The sequence below is a fragment of the Lepidochelys kempii genome, chromosome 13, assembly GCF_965140285.1.
Source record: "Lepidochelys kempii isolate rLepKem1 chromosome 13, rLepKem1.hap1, whole genome shotgun sequence".
In the NCBI taxonomy this organism is placed as follows: Eukaryota; Metazoa; Chordata; order Testudines; family Cheloniidae; genus Lepidochelys; species Lepidochelys kempii.
In genome coordinates, this window is record NC_136392.1 from 33613802 (window position 1) to 33633308 (window position 19507).

General features: G+C 42.3%; 1 protein-coding gene and 1 pseudogene across 1 annotated transcript; one reads left to right on the plus strand and one right to left on the minus strand.

Annotated features, from left to right (window-relative positions):
- Positions 1–12245: 12245 nt before the first annotated feature.
- Positions 12246–15270, plus strand: LOC140897208 (olfactory receptor 10A7). Its single transcript, XM_073309602.1, has 2 exons — positions 12246–13133; positions 15208–15270. The coding sequence occupies exons 1-2, from the start codon at positions 12246–12248 to the stop codon at positions 15268–15270; spliced, it is 951 nt and encodes a 316-aa protein (XP_073165703.1).
- A 3276-nt stretch (positions 15271–18546) lies between these two features.
- On the minus strand, positions 18547–19276 carry LOC140897209 (olfactory receptor 11A1-like; annotated as a pseudogene).
- Positions 19277–19507: the final 231 nt, after the last annotated feature.

Consider the following 19507-nt stretch of genomic DNA (forward strand, 5'->3'; position numbering starts at 1 on the left):
TTCCAGTCCCCTAATCATTTTTGTTGCCCTCCACTGGACTCTTTCCAATTTTTCCACATCCTTCTTGTAGTGTGGGGCCCAAAACTGGACACAGTACTCCAGATGAGTCCTCACCAATGTTGAATAGAGGGGAACGATCACGGCCCTCGATCTGCTGGTAATGCCCCTACATATACATCCCAAAATGCCAGTGGCCTTCTTGGCAACAAGGGCACACTGTTGACTCATATCCAACTTTTTGTCCACTATAACCCCTAGGTCCTTTTCTACAGAACTGCTGCTTAGCCATTCGGTCCCTAGTCTGTAGCGGTGCATTGGATTCTTCCGTCCTAAGTGCAGGACTCTGTACTTGTCCTTGTTGAACCTCATCAGATTTCTTTTGGCCCAATCCTCTAATTTGTCTAGGGCCTCTGTATCCTATCCTTACCCTCCAGTGTATCTACCTCTCCTCCCAGTTTAGTGTCTTCTGCAAACTTGCTGAGGGTGCAATCTACACCATCCTCCAGATCATTTATGAAGATATTGAACAAAACCGTCCCGAGGACCAACCCTTGGGGCACTCCATTTTATACTGGCTGCCAACTAGACATGGAGCCATTGATCACTACCCATTGAGCCCGAAAATCTAGCCAACTTTCTATCCACCTTATAGTCCATTCATCCAGCCCATACTTCTTTAACTTGCTGGCAAGAATACTGTGGGAGACAGTGTCAAAAGCTTTGCTAAAGTCAAGGAACAACACATCCACTGCTTTCCCCTCATCCACAGAGCCAGTTATCTTGTCATAGAAGGCAGTTAGATTAGTCAGGCATGACTTGCCCTTGGTGAATCCATGCTGACTGTTCCTGATCACTTTCCTCTCCTCTAGGTTAACCATGAATAGTTAAAGCTCAATTAATTGCCAAAATCATGTTATCCCATCATAGCATCTCCTCCATAAACTTATTGAGTTTAATCTTGATGCCAGATAGGTCTTTTGCCCCCACTGCTTCCCTTGGAAGGCTATTCCAGAACTTCACTCCTCTGATGGTTAGAAACCTTCGTCTAATTTCAAGTCTAAACTTCCCAATGGCCAGTTTATATCCATTTGTTCTTGTGTCCACATTGGTACTGAGCTTAAATAATTCCTCTCCCTCTCCGGTATTTATCCCTCTGATATATTTATAGAGAGCAATCATATCTCCCCTCAACCTTCTTTTGGTCAGGCTAAACAAGCCAAGCTCTTTGAGTCTCCTTTCATAAGACAGGTTTTCCATTCCTCGGTTCATCCTAGTAGCCCTTCTCTGTACCTGTTCCAGTTTGAATTCATCCTTCTTAAACATGGGAGACCAGAACTGCATGCAGTATTCCAGATGATGTCTCACCAGTGCCTTGTATAACGGTACTAACATCTTCCTCTACTGGAAATACCTCGCCTGATGCATCCCAAGACCGCATTAGCTTTTTTCACGGCCATATCACATTGGCAGCTCATAGTCATCCTGTGGTCAACCAATACTTCAAGGTCCTTCTCCTCCTCCGTTACTTCTAATTGATGTGTCCCCAGCTTATAACTAAAATTCTTGTTATTAATCCCTAAGTGCATGACTTTACACTTCTTTTCACTATTAAATTTCATCCTATTACTATTACTCCAGTTGAAAAGGTCATTCAGATCCTCCTGTATGATATCCCAGTCCTTCTCTAAATTGGCAATACCTCCCAGCTTTGTATCATCTGCAAACTTTATTAGCACACTCCCACTTTTTGTGCAAAGGTCAGTAATAAAAAGATTAAATAAGATTGGTCCCAAAACTGATCCCTGAGGAACTCCACTGGTAACCTCCCTCCAGCCTGACAGTTCACCTTTAAGTATGACCCGCTGTAGTCTCCCTTTTTACCAATTCCTTATCCACCTTTCAATTTTCATATTGATCCCCACCTTTTCCAATTTAACTAATAATTCCCCATGTGGCACCATATCAAACATGTTACTGAAATCTAGGTAAATTAGATCCACTGCGTTTCCTTTGTCTAAAAAATCTGTTACTTTCTCAAAGAAGGAGATCAGGTTGGTTTGGCACAATCTATCTTTTGTAAAACCATGTTGTATTTTGTCCCATTTACCATTGACCTCAATGTCCTTAACTACTTTCTCCTTCAAAATTTTTTCCAAGACCTTGCATACTACAGATGTCAAACTAACAGGCATGTGGTTACGTGGATCACTTTCTTTTCCTTTCTTAAAAATAGGAACTATGTTAACAATTCTCCAGTCATACAGTACAACCCCTACGTTTACAGATTCATTAAAAATTCTTCCTAATGGGCTTGCAATTTCATGTGCCAATTCCTTTAGTATTCTTAGATGAAGATTATCTGGGCCCCCCGATTTAGTCCCATTAAGCTGTTCGAGTTTCACTTCTACCTCAGATATGGTAATATCTACCTCCATATCCTCATTCCCATTTGTCATGCTACCATTATCCCTAAGATTCTCATTAGCCTTATTAAAGACTGAGGCAAAGTATTTGTTTAGATATTAGGCCATGCCTAGATTATCCTTAACCTCTACTCCATCCTCAGTGTTTAGGGGTCCCACTTCTTCTTTCTTTGTTTTCTTCCTATTTATATGGCTATAGAACCTTTTACTATTGGTTTCAATTCCCTTTGCAAGGTCCAACTCTACTTGACTTTTAGCCTGTCTCATTTTATCCCTATGTGTTTTGACCTCAATAAGGTAGCTTTCCTTGCTGATCCCTCCCATCTTCCACTCCCTGTATGCTTTCTGCTTTTTCTTAATCATCTCTCTGAGATGCTTGCTCATTCAGCTTGGTCTACAACTCCTGCCTATGAATTTTTTCCCCTTTCTTGGGATGCAGGCTTCCGATAGCTTCTGCAGCTTTGACTTGAAGTAATCCCAGGCCTCCTCCACCTTTAGATCCATAAATTCCTCAGTCCAATCCACTTCCCTAACTAATTTCCTTAATTTTTGAAAGTCAGCCCTTTTGGAGTCAAAAAGCCTAGTCGCAGATTTATTTTTCTTTGTCCTTTCGTTCAGTTTGAACTGAATTAGCTCATGATCACTTGAACCAATGTCATCCCCTACAACCATTTCTTCTATGAGGTCCTCACTACTCATCAAAACCAAATCTCAAATGACATCCTTTCTAGTCGGCTCAGCAACTACTTGATGAAGGAATCCATCAGCTATTGCATCTAGGAAAATCTGAGCCCTATTATTATTACTCGCACTTGTCCTCCAGTCTATATCTGGCAAGTTAAAGTCTCCTATGATCACACAGTTTCCATTAGTATTTACTTCACTAAAAACATTAAAGAAGGCTCTATCCATATCCAAATTAGATCCCGGCAGTCTATAGCACACCCCAAGCACTATCACACAGGCTCTAGTAGTTTTCTTCCCCTCTGTCTTATCCATTCCATCACTTCTTATTTCTTTACATTCTGCCTCCTCATTGATACACAATGCTACTCCACCACCTTTACCTTTATTTTTGTCTTTCCTGAACAGCACATACCCTTCAATAGCGGTAGTCCAGTCATGAGTACTATTTCACCATGTTTCTGTTATCCCTAGAATACCTGGTTTCACTTCCTGCACCAGTAACTCTAGTTCCTCCATTTTGTTACCTAGGCTCCTCACATTGGTGTACAAACATCTTAATTTTCATTGTTTGGCCTCGCTCACATTGTTTACCCGATTATGCATGGATATTCTACAGCCAGTATGACCTATTAGACTGGTATCCACATTGCCTTTCCTCCTTATGTCCATTCTCCTACCCACAGCTGTATCCTTTCTTACTTTGTTTTCTTTCCTCTCAATGCTAAAATCAGGTGTGGAGATTACCTGGACATCTCCCAACCATCTCTCTCAAATTCCTAGTTTAAAGTTCTCTTGATCAGTTGTGCCAGCCTCCATCCTAGAAGTCTATTTCCTTCCCTACTCAGATGAAGTCCATCCTGAGAGAACTGTCCTCTGTCCATGAATGCCTCCCAGTGGCCATACATCCCAAAGCCCTCCTTGTAGCACCACTGCCTAAGCCGTCTCTTGATAGTCATAATCTTGTAACACCTTTGCTGCCCTTCTCTAGGAACAGGCAGAATCCCCCTGAAGCTCACCTGAGCCTCGATTTCCTTAAGCATCTTCCCCAGCCTGGCATAGTCTCCCTTGATACGGTCCAGCGAGAATCTACTGGTATCATTTGTTCCCACATGAAGGGCAATCAGTGGATTATTTCCTGCTCCCTTTAGGATCCTTTTCAACTTCAGGTCCATATCCTGTATCTTAGCACCTGGAAGACAGCACACCCTTCTATTCTCTGGATCAGCTCTGGTTACAGGCCTTTCTATTCTCCTCAGTAAGGAGTCCCCGATCACGTAGACCTGCCTTTTCCTGGTGACCATGCGATTCTCCGGTCTATCCCCTGCTCCCTCTGGCTGCAAGTTCTTTCCATTCCTATTCTCCCTTGTAATCCTCTTCAACCCATTCTGTATCCTCCTCGGGCTCCTATTTGGTGTAGTCTCCATTGACTCTTCCCCTTTTCCTATAGGACTAGCCGCTCTTCTCCCGCACTGCTGTCTATGCAGAGCAAGATGTTTGACTCTGCCATAAACTGTCTCCATAATGGCAGCATCCCTTTTGTTCTGGCCTAGGAATAGTGTCATTGAGAAATCAGGTTTTGTTTTGACTATTAATTATTGATTATTTTATATTATATGAGAAAAGTTTTAATATACTATAATATAATATAATAAAGCAAAAACAAAACATTTCAATAATTCTCCATCAAAAATTTGAACTAAAACAATAGCTCCCCACAAAACACATCAGTTGCAGTAAATCAGCATTTTTAAATGGAAAGCTGGACATTTCAACCAGGTCTAGCGATGATGCACCATCCAGTGCTATATTCAGAAGACAGAACTGTAAACATCAATTTCGCTGCACATACATAAACTGAGACAAAATATTTCCATCGATAATAACTGAAATGTATGGATATGCAAAGGCAAAAAATGGTGCTTAAAATTTTTAGTGTCAAAATCCAGTGATTAAGACTTTTGAATTAGGCTTGTTACAAGCGAATGAATAGTAAAAACAGGTATGATTTGTTGATTGAAGGATATTTATTGTACATTTTGATATGGGATGTTAACAAATTGTGTTTTAATGGTTAATAAAGCTTTAGCTTTTTGAACCTCAATGTCTACTGTCACTAAATACTCCCCTTCCCCCCCACCAATTTCACACAACTGTGAAAATTTAAATCAATAACAATCTAAAAAATGCTTTAGAAAGCATTGATAACATCCATCAGAATTATTTAGAAAAATGAGTTCTGCCAACCCCGTGCACAACACAGGACAGAGATTCTCACCCCATGATTCCTGCATTAAGAGCATCACTTCCAGGTGTGCCCCTATCTTCTAGGAAGAAACGTCCAGTCTTGACTTAAAGACTCCAACTGCTGGAGAATCCACCACACCCCTTGGAAAATTGTTCCCATGGTGAGCTACTCTTCCTTTTCGTCTCTTGGGTCCTGGGCAAAGGACAATGATTGACTCAGTGAAACACCCCCATGTAAATGTTGGGCCCTGGCCCAATCTGAAGTTGCCTGCTGGCCTGTTGTTGTGGAACTTTTTTAATGGGGATGAAGAAAGGGGGTACATATTCTTGGTGCCACAGAACCATGGCTCAAGATTTTGCCTGATGCAGTGTTCCTTCATGCAATATTTTCAAAGGTATTTTACGGTCTAAGTTTTGGGAAGCTTGTCCTTTCTTTGGTGGGGACCCACGGGTGTGCAATAAAATAAAATGAAGTAGAATAAAATAAAATGTTCAATTGCAAGTTTACCACTTGCTTCACTTGTGAACACAATTGATTTCATGCACATTTTTTCCTCCCAGAATGGGGTCCAAGGCACAGCTCATATGAATTGGGGCCCAATGCACAGCTACAGACTAGGGACCGAATGGCTAGGCAGCAGTTCTGCGGAAAAGGACCTAGGGGTGACAGTGGACGAGAAGCTGGATATGAGTCAGCAGTGTGCCCTTGTTGCCAAGAAGGCCAATGGCATTTTGGGATGTATAAGTAGGGGCATAGCCAGCAGATCGAGGGACGTGATCGTTCCCCTCTATTCGACATTGGTGAGGCCTCATCTGGAGTACTGTGTCCAGTTTTGGGCCCCACACTTCAAGAAGGATGTGGATAAATTGGAGAGAGTCCAGCGAAGGGCAACAAAAATGATTAGGGGACTGGAACACATGAGTTATGAGGAGAGGCCGAGGGAGCTGGGATTGTTTAGCCTGCAGAAGAGAAGAATGAGGGGGGATTTGATAGCTGCTTTCAACTACCTGAAAGGGGGTTCCAAAGAGGATGGCTCTAGACTGTTCTCAATGGTAGCAGATGACAGAACGAGGAGTAATGGTCTCAAGTTGCAGTGGGGGAGGTTTAGATTGGATATTAGGAAAAACTTTTTCACTAAGAGGGTGGTGAAACACTGGAATGCGTTACCTAGGGAGGTGGTAGAATCTCCTTCCTTAGAGGTTTTTAAGGTCAGGCTTGACAAAGCCCTGGCTGGGATGATTTAACTGGGAATTGGTCCTGCTTTGAGCAGGGGGTTGGACTAGATGACCTTCTGGGGTCCCTTCCAACCCTGATATTCTATGATTCTATGATTCTATGATTCTATGAATTATTAGTATTAAGGGTTACCCAAAATCTTGAATAGTGTGTAGTGTGTGTGTGTGTGTGTGTGTTGGGAAAGACAGAAAAGATGGGGATTTGTTATATACAGAAGCCCAGAATGATTTATGGTTGTGGCTTTCCCTAAGTTTTATTTTATTTTATTTTATTTTGTTTTATTTTATTTTAGTAATGTCTCTTTTAGAAATTTGGTGATTTCAAGATGTCAAGCCATATCTTTCTTTTTTTGCTGGAGGCCTCCCTTACTGGATGCAGAGATGGGCACTATGAGCTTCCTCACCCCTTATTTGAAACTCTTTGAATATTTAACTCAAAGAGCTTTTCTCCACAGTGTGCTTGGGACTTTGAGATAAAACTAAGAGTCATGATTATATGGCTCACTGCAGAGCTGTCCACTTTCTAGTTTCTTTGAGAGCACCCCCCACAGGTGATAGGTCTGTTGGACTTATCTGTCTGTGGGTGACATTTCCCACTTTTTCCATTCTTACACGAGAACCTGGGAACCCTACCCCACACTTTGGGGTTTGGTGCACCTATGTTTCTTCCCTTTGGGACTCTGTGACCAGTGATATAGTGACCAAAAGCTTACTTGTATTTAGCAGTTGGAACAAAGCTTGAGGGTAAAAAGGATTTTAAAACAGCAAACTGTCTACACGCAGAGCTGGCTTCCCATTATTTCTTGGAAAGCTCACAATAGAAGTTAATGAAGTTGCAATCATCACAGAACAAAATTTTGATTAGCAAAAGGGGCACGTTAACTCAAAGACCATTTCAAACTTTTTACAGCTTTTGCCATTGCTGAGTGTGACAAAGTGTGACCACTGTGACAGGGTCAGGCCAGATGGCTACAAGAGAGTGGTCTAAGGTAGATACATTAGTTCTAGGTTAAGCAGGTCCCTTTTCCCTGAGTAAGATAACAGGGACTATTCCAGAACACTCAGGAACTTTCGCGAACTAATTAAGTCAGGCAGGCTAATTAGGACACGTAGCCAATTGCGAAGCTGCTAGAATTAATTAGGCTAATCAGGACACCTGGTTTAAAAAGGCTATCACTCCAGTTAGTGAGGTGTGCGTGTAAGGAGCTGGGAGTGAGCGGACATGCTGCTGGAGGACTGAGTACAAGTGTTAACAGACACCAGGAGGAAGGTCCTGTAGTGAGGACAAAGAAGGTGTTGGGAGGAGGCCATGGGGAAGTAACCCAGGGAGTTGTAGCTGTCGCGCAGCTGTTCTAGAAGGCACTCTAGACAGCTGCAGTCCACAGGGCCCTGGGCTGGAACCCGGGGTAGAGGGCAGGCCTGGGTTCCCCCCAAACCTCCCAACTCTGGACCCAACACAGGAGGTTCCACCAGAGGGAAAGGTCTCTGAGCTGTTCTCCAATCCACATGGTGGATCAGCAGAAACTGCGGGGATTGTTCTTACTCTTTTTTTCCCATGCTGGCCAGTGATGAGGTTATCTGAGTGAACGGCAGATTTGAGCCATGAAGGTGGCCACACTGAGGGTTACTGTGAATCTCTGAGGTGAGCAAAATCCGCCAATAAGTGCAGGACCCACCAAAGTAGACGAGGAACTTTGTCACACCATATATGCCTGTATTAATTGCGTTCTCAGAATTGTATCCCCAGATAATTTTGACTTTCTCACTGCAAATGTCTTCCATGCTTTTCTCATGTCCAGGCTGGAACGCTGCAGAGATCTCTTCAGATTTCATCATGGAGAAGTTATCCCTCCCCTAAGGCACAACAGTATGCAGGATTGTTGATAGAGTTTTGCCCTAGGTTCTTCTACAATATATACTATAGACCAGGGGTTCCCAGAACATGGGCTGCTGCCCAAAGGTGGTCTGCCGGTGAAACTGCATTCTCCAGTCAAGCTCTTGGGAAATCTTTAACTCCACATGACTCATGTAATTTAAGTAAAAGCTATATAAATGTAATGTTTTGAGCTGCATATGACGGATAGAGTATAGAAAAAAAACCAAGCTGCAATAGGTCAAGTTTAATTCTTGTGAGTACAATGGTGCATTCACTGCAAGGTAACCTTAGCAATGTAAACACAGTCTGCCATTTACAACTGTATTTCAGTATTTCAATCTGACATGGATCAATTTATTTTTTGAAAATGAGAAGGGTGCACTGGTGGAGAAGATAATGAAAGTCCCAGACCATCTACAGCTACACGAAATGAGCCAGCCAAAAAAACAAAGAAAGTGGTAAGAAAATATGATGACACATACTGGAAGTTTGGATTCTCCTTTGCCAGATTGGATGAGTACCCATTGCCTCAGTGTGTTTAATATAACTGTTATTTTATATTTGTGTTTACAATATTTAATTCTTTTCTAATTAGTAGCGAGTAGGATTGGGTCTTAACTTACACAGCACAGAAATTCAGATTTTACACTAAAAAAAATTGAAAACACAATATAGTGTTCAAATTCGGACAACTATTTTGTTTTAAAATCAACAAATAATAACACAATGTGTTTTTTTTAACAATTTTGTGAACAGTGATGTGTTGCTTATTGTTCAGTTTTATACAAAATTGTGTTCTCCCTGTTTGACCAGCACGTTTTGCTCTCAACATTTTTTATTGTGTCATTTTCGTAGAAGAGTTTGGTTTCAAAGCACTAGAAACTGGGTTTTTTAGTGCAAATTCCTATCATTTCAATTGTTTACATTAAAATGCAAAGGAAACATGTATATTGTTCACTTACAGTGTTATAGTTATATGTATGTTATAATTAAAATTAATAATTTTCCTCAAAAAGTATTAACAGTTGGCCGCAGTGTCTATTGCAGCTGCACCAGTGGGTCTCAGGGAAAAAATGTGTGGGAATTGCTGCGCTAGACTGTAAATGTCACCTTCCAGGCATAATGCCATAGCTTCAATCTCTGGACATCCAAGGAAGAGGATTCATAGGAACACTGAGGTTGATAGTCTATTGCCTTGCACCTTGCACAGTATTCTATTCTATTCTATTCTACTAACTGTTACAGATGGATCTATTCTATTATATGTTAAACTAGCACAGATTGGTCTGCTCTATTCTATTTATTCTATTCTAATTAGAATAGGTGGGTACATTCTACTCTATTAACTAGAGCAGAAGAGTCTATTGCATTCTAGAACACAACGGTCTGTTCTATTCTATTTTATTCTAAAACAGGTTCTCTTCTAGTCTAAATGAGAACACATGGGTCTATTCTATTCTATTCTATTCTATTCTATTCTATTCATTTTGATTCTAGTCTAAACAAGAACAGACGGGTCTAGTCTAATCTAGTCTAGTCCTATTCTATTTCTTCCTTCACATTGGTAACTTGGCACCTGTGCAAGGAGAGTGTAAATAATACATGATCATTCAAGCTATCTTGAGCTTATTTTGCACAGTTGGAAAGGACTCCACAAGGTGCATGGTGATGCTAAATCGGGTCCACATGTCTCTACTGATCCATTTTATTCTCTTGAACTTCCTGTCTCCTTCTCTCTTCTTGTCCTCTCCTTCACCTCTCTCTCTCTCTGTTCTTCCTACCATCACCCTTCATGGCCTTAAGACCGAGTCCTGACCTGTTACCTGCAAAGGGTGTTTTCCACTGAGTTCAAAGGGAGCAAGAAGGGGACCTAGAACATGACCCAGCAAAAAGGAACACAGGGGATGTGTGCCTGGCCCCACTAGAGTCAATGAATAAACTGCCAATCAGTGGGAGCAGAATTAGACCAGCACAGGCTGCTGTTGACAATCCCACCAGGCTCAAGAGGAGCCAGACAACTCCACTGGGGCAGATGGGGGAACAAGGCAGCTCTTCCCTGAGAGCTCCTGACCAAAGCTTCCACAGAAACCTCCGCTGGGGAAGAAGGGACTATGAGCTGAACCCAGCTTGGCTGAAGGTTCAGTTGCTCCCTGTTTTTCCCCCTTTGCTATCTCAAGTTGGACTGTGAGACTGTGGAGGGAAATGGGTGGTAGGAAATGGCCCAGGGAAGCCATCTTGAGGCACACACTGGTGCCTGACACAGGGCCCGGGGTCAGATCCTGGTGGAGTGTGAAAGCCCAAGCTCCCCTACCAACCCCCTTGGCTTATAGAGACATAAACCTCATTCCACCCCTCCCGGGAGTAAAGAGAAGATAGAGATGCTGAAAGCTTCATGACCATGATGAGCCCCCTACAGGAGCCAGGAGATTGACTGATCATCCTTCTCTGTTGTAAGGACGCAGGTCCCTCTAACCTTCATTGGGCACTGTTGTCCCGAAAGAGGGGTTGAGCTAAAATGGTGACCCAGCCCGAGGGCCAAGTAGCCATCCACTGAAAGGTGGGCTGTCTACTTACTGGAGGTGTTGCCGATGGGAGGCAGCAGAGACCATGAGGTGGAAATCAAGGTGGTCACTGACCTACCCACTAGGTGACCCCACTGGTAAGCCCCACCTCCCATCACAGCATGAAATGTATTTGTGAAAATTCTCATTTACGTGACAAGTCATTTTTAGATCAGACAATAAGGTAAGGAGAGCTAGATTAGTAGACAAAGACAATTTGCTTATGATCCATTGTGTATGCCCTGTTTCAAAGGCAGGTAGAGAATTTCATATGGAGACATTGTCGCAACTATGATATATAACTACAAGGAGACACACAGCATCGGGTATGGAAATTAAAGCATTGCTTATTTACTGAGAGAAATTCCAGCAGAGGAACTAAACCATTAGCCTAGAGAATATTTAAAGAGAAAATGTATTTCTCTGATGGAGCTCAATGATTCTGAAAGCAGTATTACAGTTTAGTTCTTTTCATCCGTTAATTAACTGAGTTACACCTCTGGGGAAGCACATCCCATGAGGACGCCAAAGATGCCTTAAAAACAGAAGCATTTAAAGACATACACATTCATAGATTTGTACTACCACGGTGATAAGCACTGTCTACAAAACTATATGGAATCGAATAGAATTGAAAAGCTCCCCGGAATATGGTAAGAAGAGAGCTCTTGATTTGGAAGGTATGTTAGATACTCTTTTGCCTGAGGTTTCTCAATGATCTTAAAAATACCCTCTTGTTAAATTTCCTTGTTACATTTTCAATAGATCATCATTATTGGCTTCCTGATTCTGTATTTCCTAGTTTTACCTCCAGCCTTGGGGGCAAATTACAAATTTCATATAATAGCTTTAGCTTTCCCACAGCAATTAAATTTGTTACATAAATAAAGTTAAAAAGCCAATGAATTGGAAAGGAAGGGAGAAAAAATTACTTACATAAACACAGACATATGCTCTATCTATCTATATTTAGATCTTACTACGCTAATCTATCTTAACCCTTGTTTTTCTGTTTCCATGCACATCCATCTCTTTATCTCTCTAGATCTTAGTATGTTGATTTACCCATTTTAACCCTTGATTTTAACATTATCTAATCTAATCTATCTATCTACATACACCCCCATCTCTCTCTGCTGTTCTGTGCCTTTTCTAAGTTACTTATCCCATCCTGTATTTATTAATTTACAGACGAACTCTACCACACATTGTGAGGAGATGGCACAGGGAAACAGCACTGCGGTGAATGAGTTCATTATCTTGGGATTTTCCAGCAGCCTGCTAGGGCAGGTGCTGCTTTTCCTGATGTATTCTGCTATCTACACTCTCACCCTGCTGGGAAACAGTCTCATTGTTCTCATCACACTAGTTGACCCTGCCCTCCACATCCCCATGTATTTCTTCATGGGGAACTTGTCCTTCCTGGAGATCTGCTACAGCTCAGTCACCCTGCCCAAGATGATGGTCATCTCCCTCACTGGAGATAACACCATCTCATTCATTGGTTGTGCAGCTCAGATGTATTTTTTCCTTCTCCTGGGCTCTGCTGAGTGCTATCTCCTGGCTGCCATGGCCTATGACCGCTATGTGGCCATATGCCACCCTCTGCATTATGTGGCCATCATGGAGAGGAGGTCTTGCACCTGGCTTGTGGCCGGCTCCTGGCTGAGTGGGATTCCTGTCTCCTTCATCCAAACCACCTTGGTTTTCACCTCCCCGTTCTGTGGCCCCAACAAAATCGACCATTTCTTCTGTGATGTGGCACCCGTGCTGCGGCTGGTCTGCGCCGACACATCACGCAACGAGATGTCCAACATCATGGTCACTGTGGTCTTCCTTGCCACCCCGTTCACCCTCATCCTAACCTCCTACACCTGCATCATTGCCACCGTCCTGAAAATGTCCTCCCCGGGGAGCAGGCACAAAGCCTTCTCCACCTGTTCCTCGCACCTGGTGGTGGTGATGCTCTTTTATGGCTCCGGCATGGTCATGTATCTGCGTCCCAGATCTAGCCATGAGCCGGAGAATGACAAGCTGCTGTCCCTCTTCTATACCGTAGTCACCCCCATGCTGAACCCCGTCATCTACAGCCTGAGGAACGAGGAGGTGAAGGGGGCACTGCGGAGGAGGGTGGCTGGGAAGAGGTTGTCCCCATTACAATAAGGGTTTTGCCTCAGGCTGATTTAGGACCCAATCCTGAAGCCACCTAAGTCAATCACAGTGTTCCCCTTGAGAGCAACTGCATTTCACATGCCCAGTCTAAGACAGAGAGGAAGGATAATCTGGTGGTTTGGAGGAACTATAATGCAATGGTTCTCACCCAATCCTGAGATTAAAAAAAAAAGAGATTAATCTCCTTGCTCCACTTAAAACTTCCAGGGTGAGTCACTTATGACAAGAATTTCAGATGCATCCAACTAATTTAGGAGTATAAATCCTTTTTAATAAAGTCATGTAGGGCCAGATTTTCAAAGTCATTTAGGTATCTAAAGATGCAGACAAAAACAACAGGGAGTCCAGTGGCACTTTGAAGACTAACAGATTTATTTGGGCATAAGCTTTCGTGGGTAAAAAACCCACTTCTTCAGATGCAGATCGTTTCCTAGTAAGCTTTTCACAAGTGCTGAAGCAGATTAAGCAACCATGGCCAGATTTTTAAAGATGATTAGGCACCTAGTGGGATTTTTAAAAGCACCAGGGAACCTAACATCCTTTTAAATCAGTGGGCTTTAGGCACCAGTCTACATCTTTAGGCACATGAATGCCCTTTAAAACCTGACCTCTAACTCTCTTTGATTTCCGCTGGAGATAGGCACTTTAGAAATTCTTACTAGGTGCCAATCTAGATTATTAGATGCCTAAATTCCTACAAAAATCTGGCTGTGTGTGTGTCAGACCCCTTTAGTGCAATGGGGACTGACCCAGAGAGGATGAGGATAAAAAACACTTCCTGACCTCACAGGGCTTTGTAATAATAATAATTATTATTATTATTAATCCCTGTCAGTGTGAATGAGCAGCTGAGGAACACACTAGGAGTGCAAGACATCATGATCCATGACCTCCGGCAGACAGCACTTTGAGGCACTTGAGAATTATAAGGAAACTCAGCGGAGAATGACTGCATTTCAGCATCTAAAATGCAAGAACTCCTGACTATCCAAACCTATGGTCTGGACTTATTGGTGACTTTTGGGGGTACGTTGCAGACAGTAGCTTTCCCTTATTTATTCTTAAAGATCTTTTATATTATGAAGGCTATTTTTAAACAAACAAACAAACACCCCCAGCATTTAACATTGAGGGAAAATAATCAGAATAATAATTGTAGCACCCATGAAGAAGTATGCATGTGTTTAAATTTAGTAATGAGAAGTCAATGGGTAAGTCTTTCCTGAATCCTACACATAGATAGATAGATAGATAGATAGATAGATAGATAGATAGATAGATAGATAGATAGATAGATAGATAGATAGATAGATAGATAGATAGATAGATAGATAGATAGATAGATAATCATGGAGAGAGAAAAGGAGGACTTGTGGCACCTTAGAGACTAACAAATTTATTTGAGCATAAGCTTTCGTGAGCTATAGCTCACTTCATTGGATGCATTCAGTGGAAAATACAGTGGGGAGATTTTATATACACAGAGAACATGAAACAATGGGTGTTACCATACACACTGTAACAAGAGTGATCAGGTAAGATGTGCTATTACCAGCAGAAGAACGGGGGTGGGGGAGTGGGGAGAACCTTTTGCAGTGATAATCAAGGTGGGCCATTTCCAGCAGTTGACAAGAATGTCTGACGAACGGGGGCGGGGGAGAGTTAACATGGGGAAATAGTTTTACTTTGTGTAATGACACATCCACTTCCAGTCTCTATTCAAGCCTAAGTTAATTGTATCCAGTTTGAAAATTAATTCCAATTCAGCAGTCTCTTGTTGGAATCTGTTTCTGAAGTTTTTTTGTTGAAGAATTGCCACTTTTAGGTCTGTAATCGAGTGACCAAAGAGATTGGAGTGTTCTCTGACTGGTTTTTGAATGTTATAATTCTTATGTCTGATTTGTGTCCATTTATTCTTTTAAGTAGAGACTGTCCAGTCTGGCCAATGTACATGGCAGAGGGGCATTGCTGGCACATGATGGCATATATCACATTGGTAGGTGTGCAGGTGAACGAGCCTCTGAGAGTGTGGCTGATGTTATTAGACCCTATGATGGTGTCCCCTGAATAGATCTGTGGACACAGTTGGCAACGGGCTTTGTTGCAAGGATAGGTTCCTGGGTGAGTGGTTCTGTTGTGTGGTTTGTGGTTGCTGGTGAGTATTTGCTTCAGGTTGGGGGGGGCTGTCTGTAAGCAAGGACTGGCCTGTTTCCCAAGATCTGTGAGAGTGATGGGTCATCCTTCAGGATAGGCTGGAGATCCTTGATGATGCGTTGGAGAGGTTTTAGTTGGGGGCTGAAGGTGATGGCTAGTGACGTTCTGTTATTTTCTTTGTTGGGCCTGTCCTGTAGAAGGTAACTTCTGGGTACTCTTCTGGCTCTGTCAATCTGTTTCTTCACTTCAGCAGGTGGGTATTGTAGTTGTAAGAATGCTTGATAGAGATCTTGTAGGTGTTTGTCTCTGAGGGGTTGGAGCAAATGCGGTTGTATTGTAGAGCTTGGCTGTATACAATGGATTGTGTGGTGTGATCTGGATGAAAGCTGGAGGCATGTAGATAAGCATAGCGGTCAGTAAGTTTCCGGTATAGGGTGGTGTTTATGTGACCATTGCTTATTAACACACTATTAGTGTCAAAAACCAGTCGGAGAACACTTCAATCTCTTTGGTCCCTCGATTACAGACCTAAAAGTGGCAATTCTTCAACAAAAAAACTTCAGAAACAGATTCCAACGAGAGACTGCTGAATTGGAATTAATTTGCAAACTGGATACAATTAACTTAGGCTTGAATAAAGATTGGGATGTGTCATTACACAAAGAAAAACTATTTCCCCATCTTTATCCCCCCCCTCCCCCGCCCCACTGTTCCTCACACATTCTTCTCAACTGCTGGAAATGGCCCACCTTGATTATCACTACAAAAGGTCCGTCCCCCTGCCCCGCCCTCTCCCCCCCCCCCCCCCGTTCTCCTGCTGGTAATAGCTCATGTCATAAATATAAAGGGAAGGGTAAACACCTTTAAAATCCCTCCTGGCCAGAGGAAAAATCCTCTCACCTGTAAAGGGTTAAGAAGATAGGATAACCTCACTGGCACCTGACCAAAATGACCAATGAGGAGACAAGATACTTTCAAAAGCTGGGGGGAGGGAAAAACAAAGGGTCTGTCTGTGTGATGCTTTTGCCGGGGACAGAACAAGAATGGAGTCTTAGAATTTAGTAAGTAATATAGCTAGATATGCGTTAGATTATGATTTCTTTAAATGGCTGATAAATTAAGCTGTGCTGAATAGAATGGATATTCCTGTCTGTGTGTCTTTTTGTAACTTAAGCTTTTGCCTAGAGGGATTCTCTGTGTTTTGAATCTAATTACCCTGTAAGGTATTTACCATCCTGATTTTACAGAGGTGATTCTTTTTTACTTTTTACTTCCATTAAAATCCTTCTTTTCAGAAACTGAATGCTTTTTCATTGTTCTTAAGATCCAAGGGTTTGGGTCTGTTGGTCACCTATGCAAATTGGTGAGGATTTTTACCAAACCTTCCCCAGGAAGTGGGGTGCAAGGGTTGGGAGGATTTTGGGGGGAAAGACATTTCCAAACAATGCTTTCCTAATAACTAAACCCAGATAAATGTTTGGTGGTGGCAGTGGAAGTGGAAGGGCAAAGGGTAAAATAGTTTGTACCTTGGAGAAGTTTTAACCTAAGCTGGTAAAAGTAAGCTTAGGAGGTTTTCATGCAGGTCCCCACATCTGTACCCTAGAGTTCAGAGTGGGGAAGGAACCTTGACAGCTCACCTTACCTGATCACTCTTGTTACAGTATGTATGGTAATACCCATTGTTTCATGTTCTCTGTTTATATAAAATCTCCCCATTGTATTTTCCACTACATCGTCCAATGAAGTGAGCTGTAGCTCATGAAAGTTCATGCTCAAATAAATTTGTTTGTCTCTAAGGTGCCACAAGTCCTCCTTTTCTTTTTGCGGATACAGACTAACACGGCTGCTACTCTGAAACCTGTCATGGAGAGAGAGAGAGAGAGATGGACGTCAAAAGTGCCCACATGACTTGGAAGCTTAACTCACATTGATTTTCTATGTGGCCTAGATTCATAGATTTTTAAGCCCAGAAGGGATCATTAGATCATCTATTCTGACCTCCTGTATAACAGGGACCATTAAATTTCACCCACTTGCCCCTGTTTTGAGTCTAATAACTTACGTTTGCCTATGTCCTATCCTCCAGGAAGGCATCCAGTCTGAATCTGAAGACATAAAGAGAAAGTGACTCCACCTCTTCCCTTGGTAGTTTGTTCTGATAGTTAATCACCATCGCTGTTAACAAATGTGGCTAATTTTTAATTGAATTTGTGGTGTTTGAGCTTCTTGCCCTTGGATCTTGGTGTTCCGAGGTTAGCTCCTAAGCCACTTAAGCACTTTAGGAAAAAATTACACACAATGAATAAAAGTGTAATAAACCCAGGTTGCTCGTGGGAACATCTGTGGTCAAATATTTATTGACATTTTTTGGTGAGTAATTTTGAATAATGAGTGCACATTGGAGAACAGTGTGTGGTTCTTCATGGAAAATTTGGGAAAAGTCACTGTGTGCATCACTTGCTCTAAACTATTCGGCCATCTCTATGGATGTTAGCCTTCTTTGACCTTGAAATGAAGTTTGCAGCAGTTTTGTTAACCATTTTGTGCTTTAACTTACGATGAACGGTCGGATTACTGTGGAACATATTGGGGGCTATTCTAGTTCTGAGGCCAGAAAGTGAAAAAGATGAGCAACATTATAGCTCATTTATATAATATTCAGTGTGCAGAAGGAAGCATCATTGCCAAGTGTTATCATCTCACACAGCACTAGAAAACGGATTTGGAAATTAACAGGCAATAGAAACTCACCATCAGGAATAATAGGTCAGATTCTAAGGTCAGTTAAACTTGTGCAAATCTGGAGGAACATCATCAGCTTCAGCAACATTACTCTGTGTTTACCATTGGTGTAAATAAGATTGGAATATTGCCCGATATCTCTTGCTCGCAGCTGGGCACAAATTTCCTTTCTTATTTCCTTCCTGTTACACACTAGAAAAACCCCCACAGATTAATCTTGCAGACACACGTGTCTGTCGGGCAGCTGTAATACTGTGATTCTGCACAGGGTATATTTCTGTCTTAGAGCAGTCTCTTGGAATTTAGAAAATATGAAAAAGTGGCCCTGTTTTCAACCCCACTAAGTGGTAATGACCTCAAAATAAGGAAACTTTTCCGTAAACTGGGATTTTGTTTTTTTTCCCATTTCTGACCAATATTCGCCCATGTGGAATTCACAAAGACATTACGTTTATTGATTAAATAATTCTGTGGAATGGCTTCCCTTTTCCCTGGTATGAGTTAATAGCCCATGGAGAAGGGCAATCCTGACTGCTACTCTTGGATCCAGATTCTCTCCATTTTGATTTATTGTACACAAATTAGCTTGGATGGTCTGAATTCTCTTGAAAGCCATAAATATACTGAGAGCTTTCCTCAGGGCCTCCTGGTTCTCTTTGTTTCTCAGGCTGTAGATGAGGGGATTGACCAGGGGAGTCAGCACCATGTACAGGAGAGAGAACATTTTGTTCAGGTCTCTCAGTAACACGTACACAATAGTGATGGTCCAACAGAAAATTGTCACCACGATGAGGTGAGAGGAGCAAGTGGAGATGACCTTTTGCCTTCCAGCAGTGAAAGGGATTCACAAGATGGCAAACATAATACATACTTAGGATGTCAGCATACATAGAAACGGGGGCAGGGTGAATATAAAGGACAGGGTGTAAGCTGAAAATTCCACAAGGTGTGTGTCACTGCAGGAAATGTTCGGCAATGGGTTGAAATCACACACACACTCACAAAAGGTCAATTTCATTGGGGCCGCAGAAAGTTAATTGTAACATAATTCCCATGACTATGGAACTAGCCAGTAACCCGCTTACCCAAGACCCAGCTGCTAGCTGGAGGCAGAACCTGCCATGAATAATTATTGTACAATGCAGGGGTTTGCACATTGCTAAATAACGACCATCAGACATCACTGCTAGGAGATAACGTTCTGTAGCTGCTAAGCAGCCAAAGATATACTATTGTGTGATGCAGGCATAGAAAGAAATGGTTCTCCCCCAGTCAGAGACTGGCCACTACCCTGGGCAGGATGGCGGAGGAGCAGCAGGTCTCCAAGAAGGACAAGTTCCCCAGGAAGAAGTACATGGTGTTGTGAAGGTGCTTATGAGCCACAACTAGCACCAGGATGAGGATGTTCCCAG

Bases quoted from the DNA above. Each gene is read 5' to 3' on its own strand.
- LOC140897208 (XM_073309602.1), top strand. From the start codon at position 12,246: ATGGCACAGGGAAACAGCACTGCGGTGAATGAGTTCATTATCTTGGGA. The intron at 13,134-15,207 runs GTGAAGGGGGCA...GTAGGTGTGCAG, and splicing joins ACAGCCTGAGGAACGAGGAG to GTGAACGAGCCTCTGAGAGT.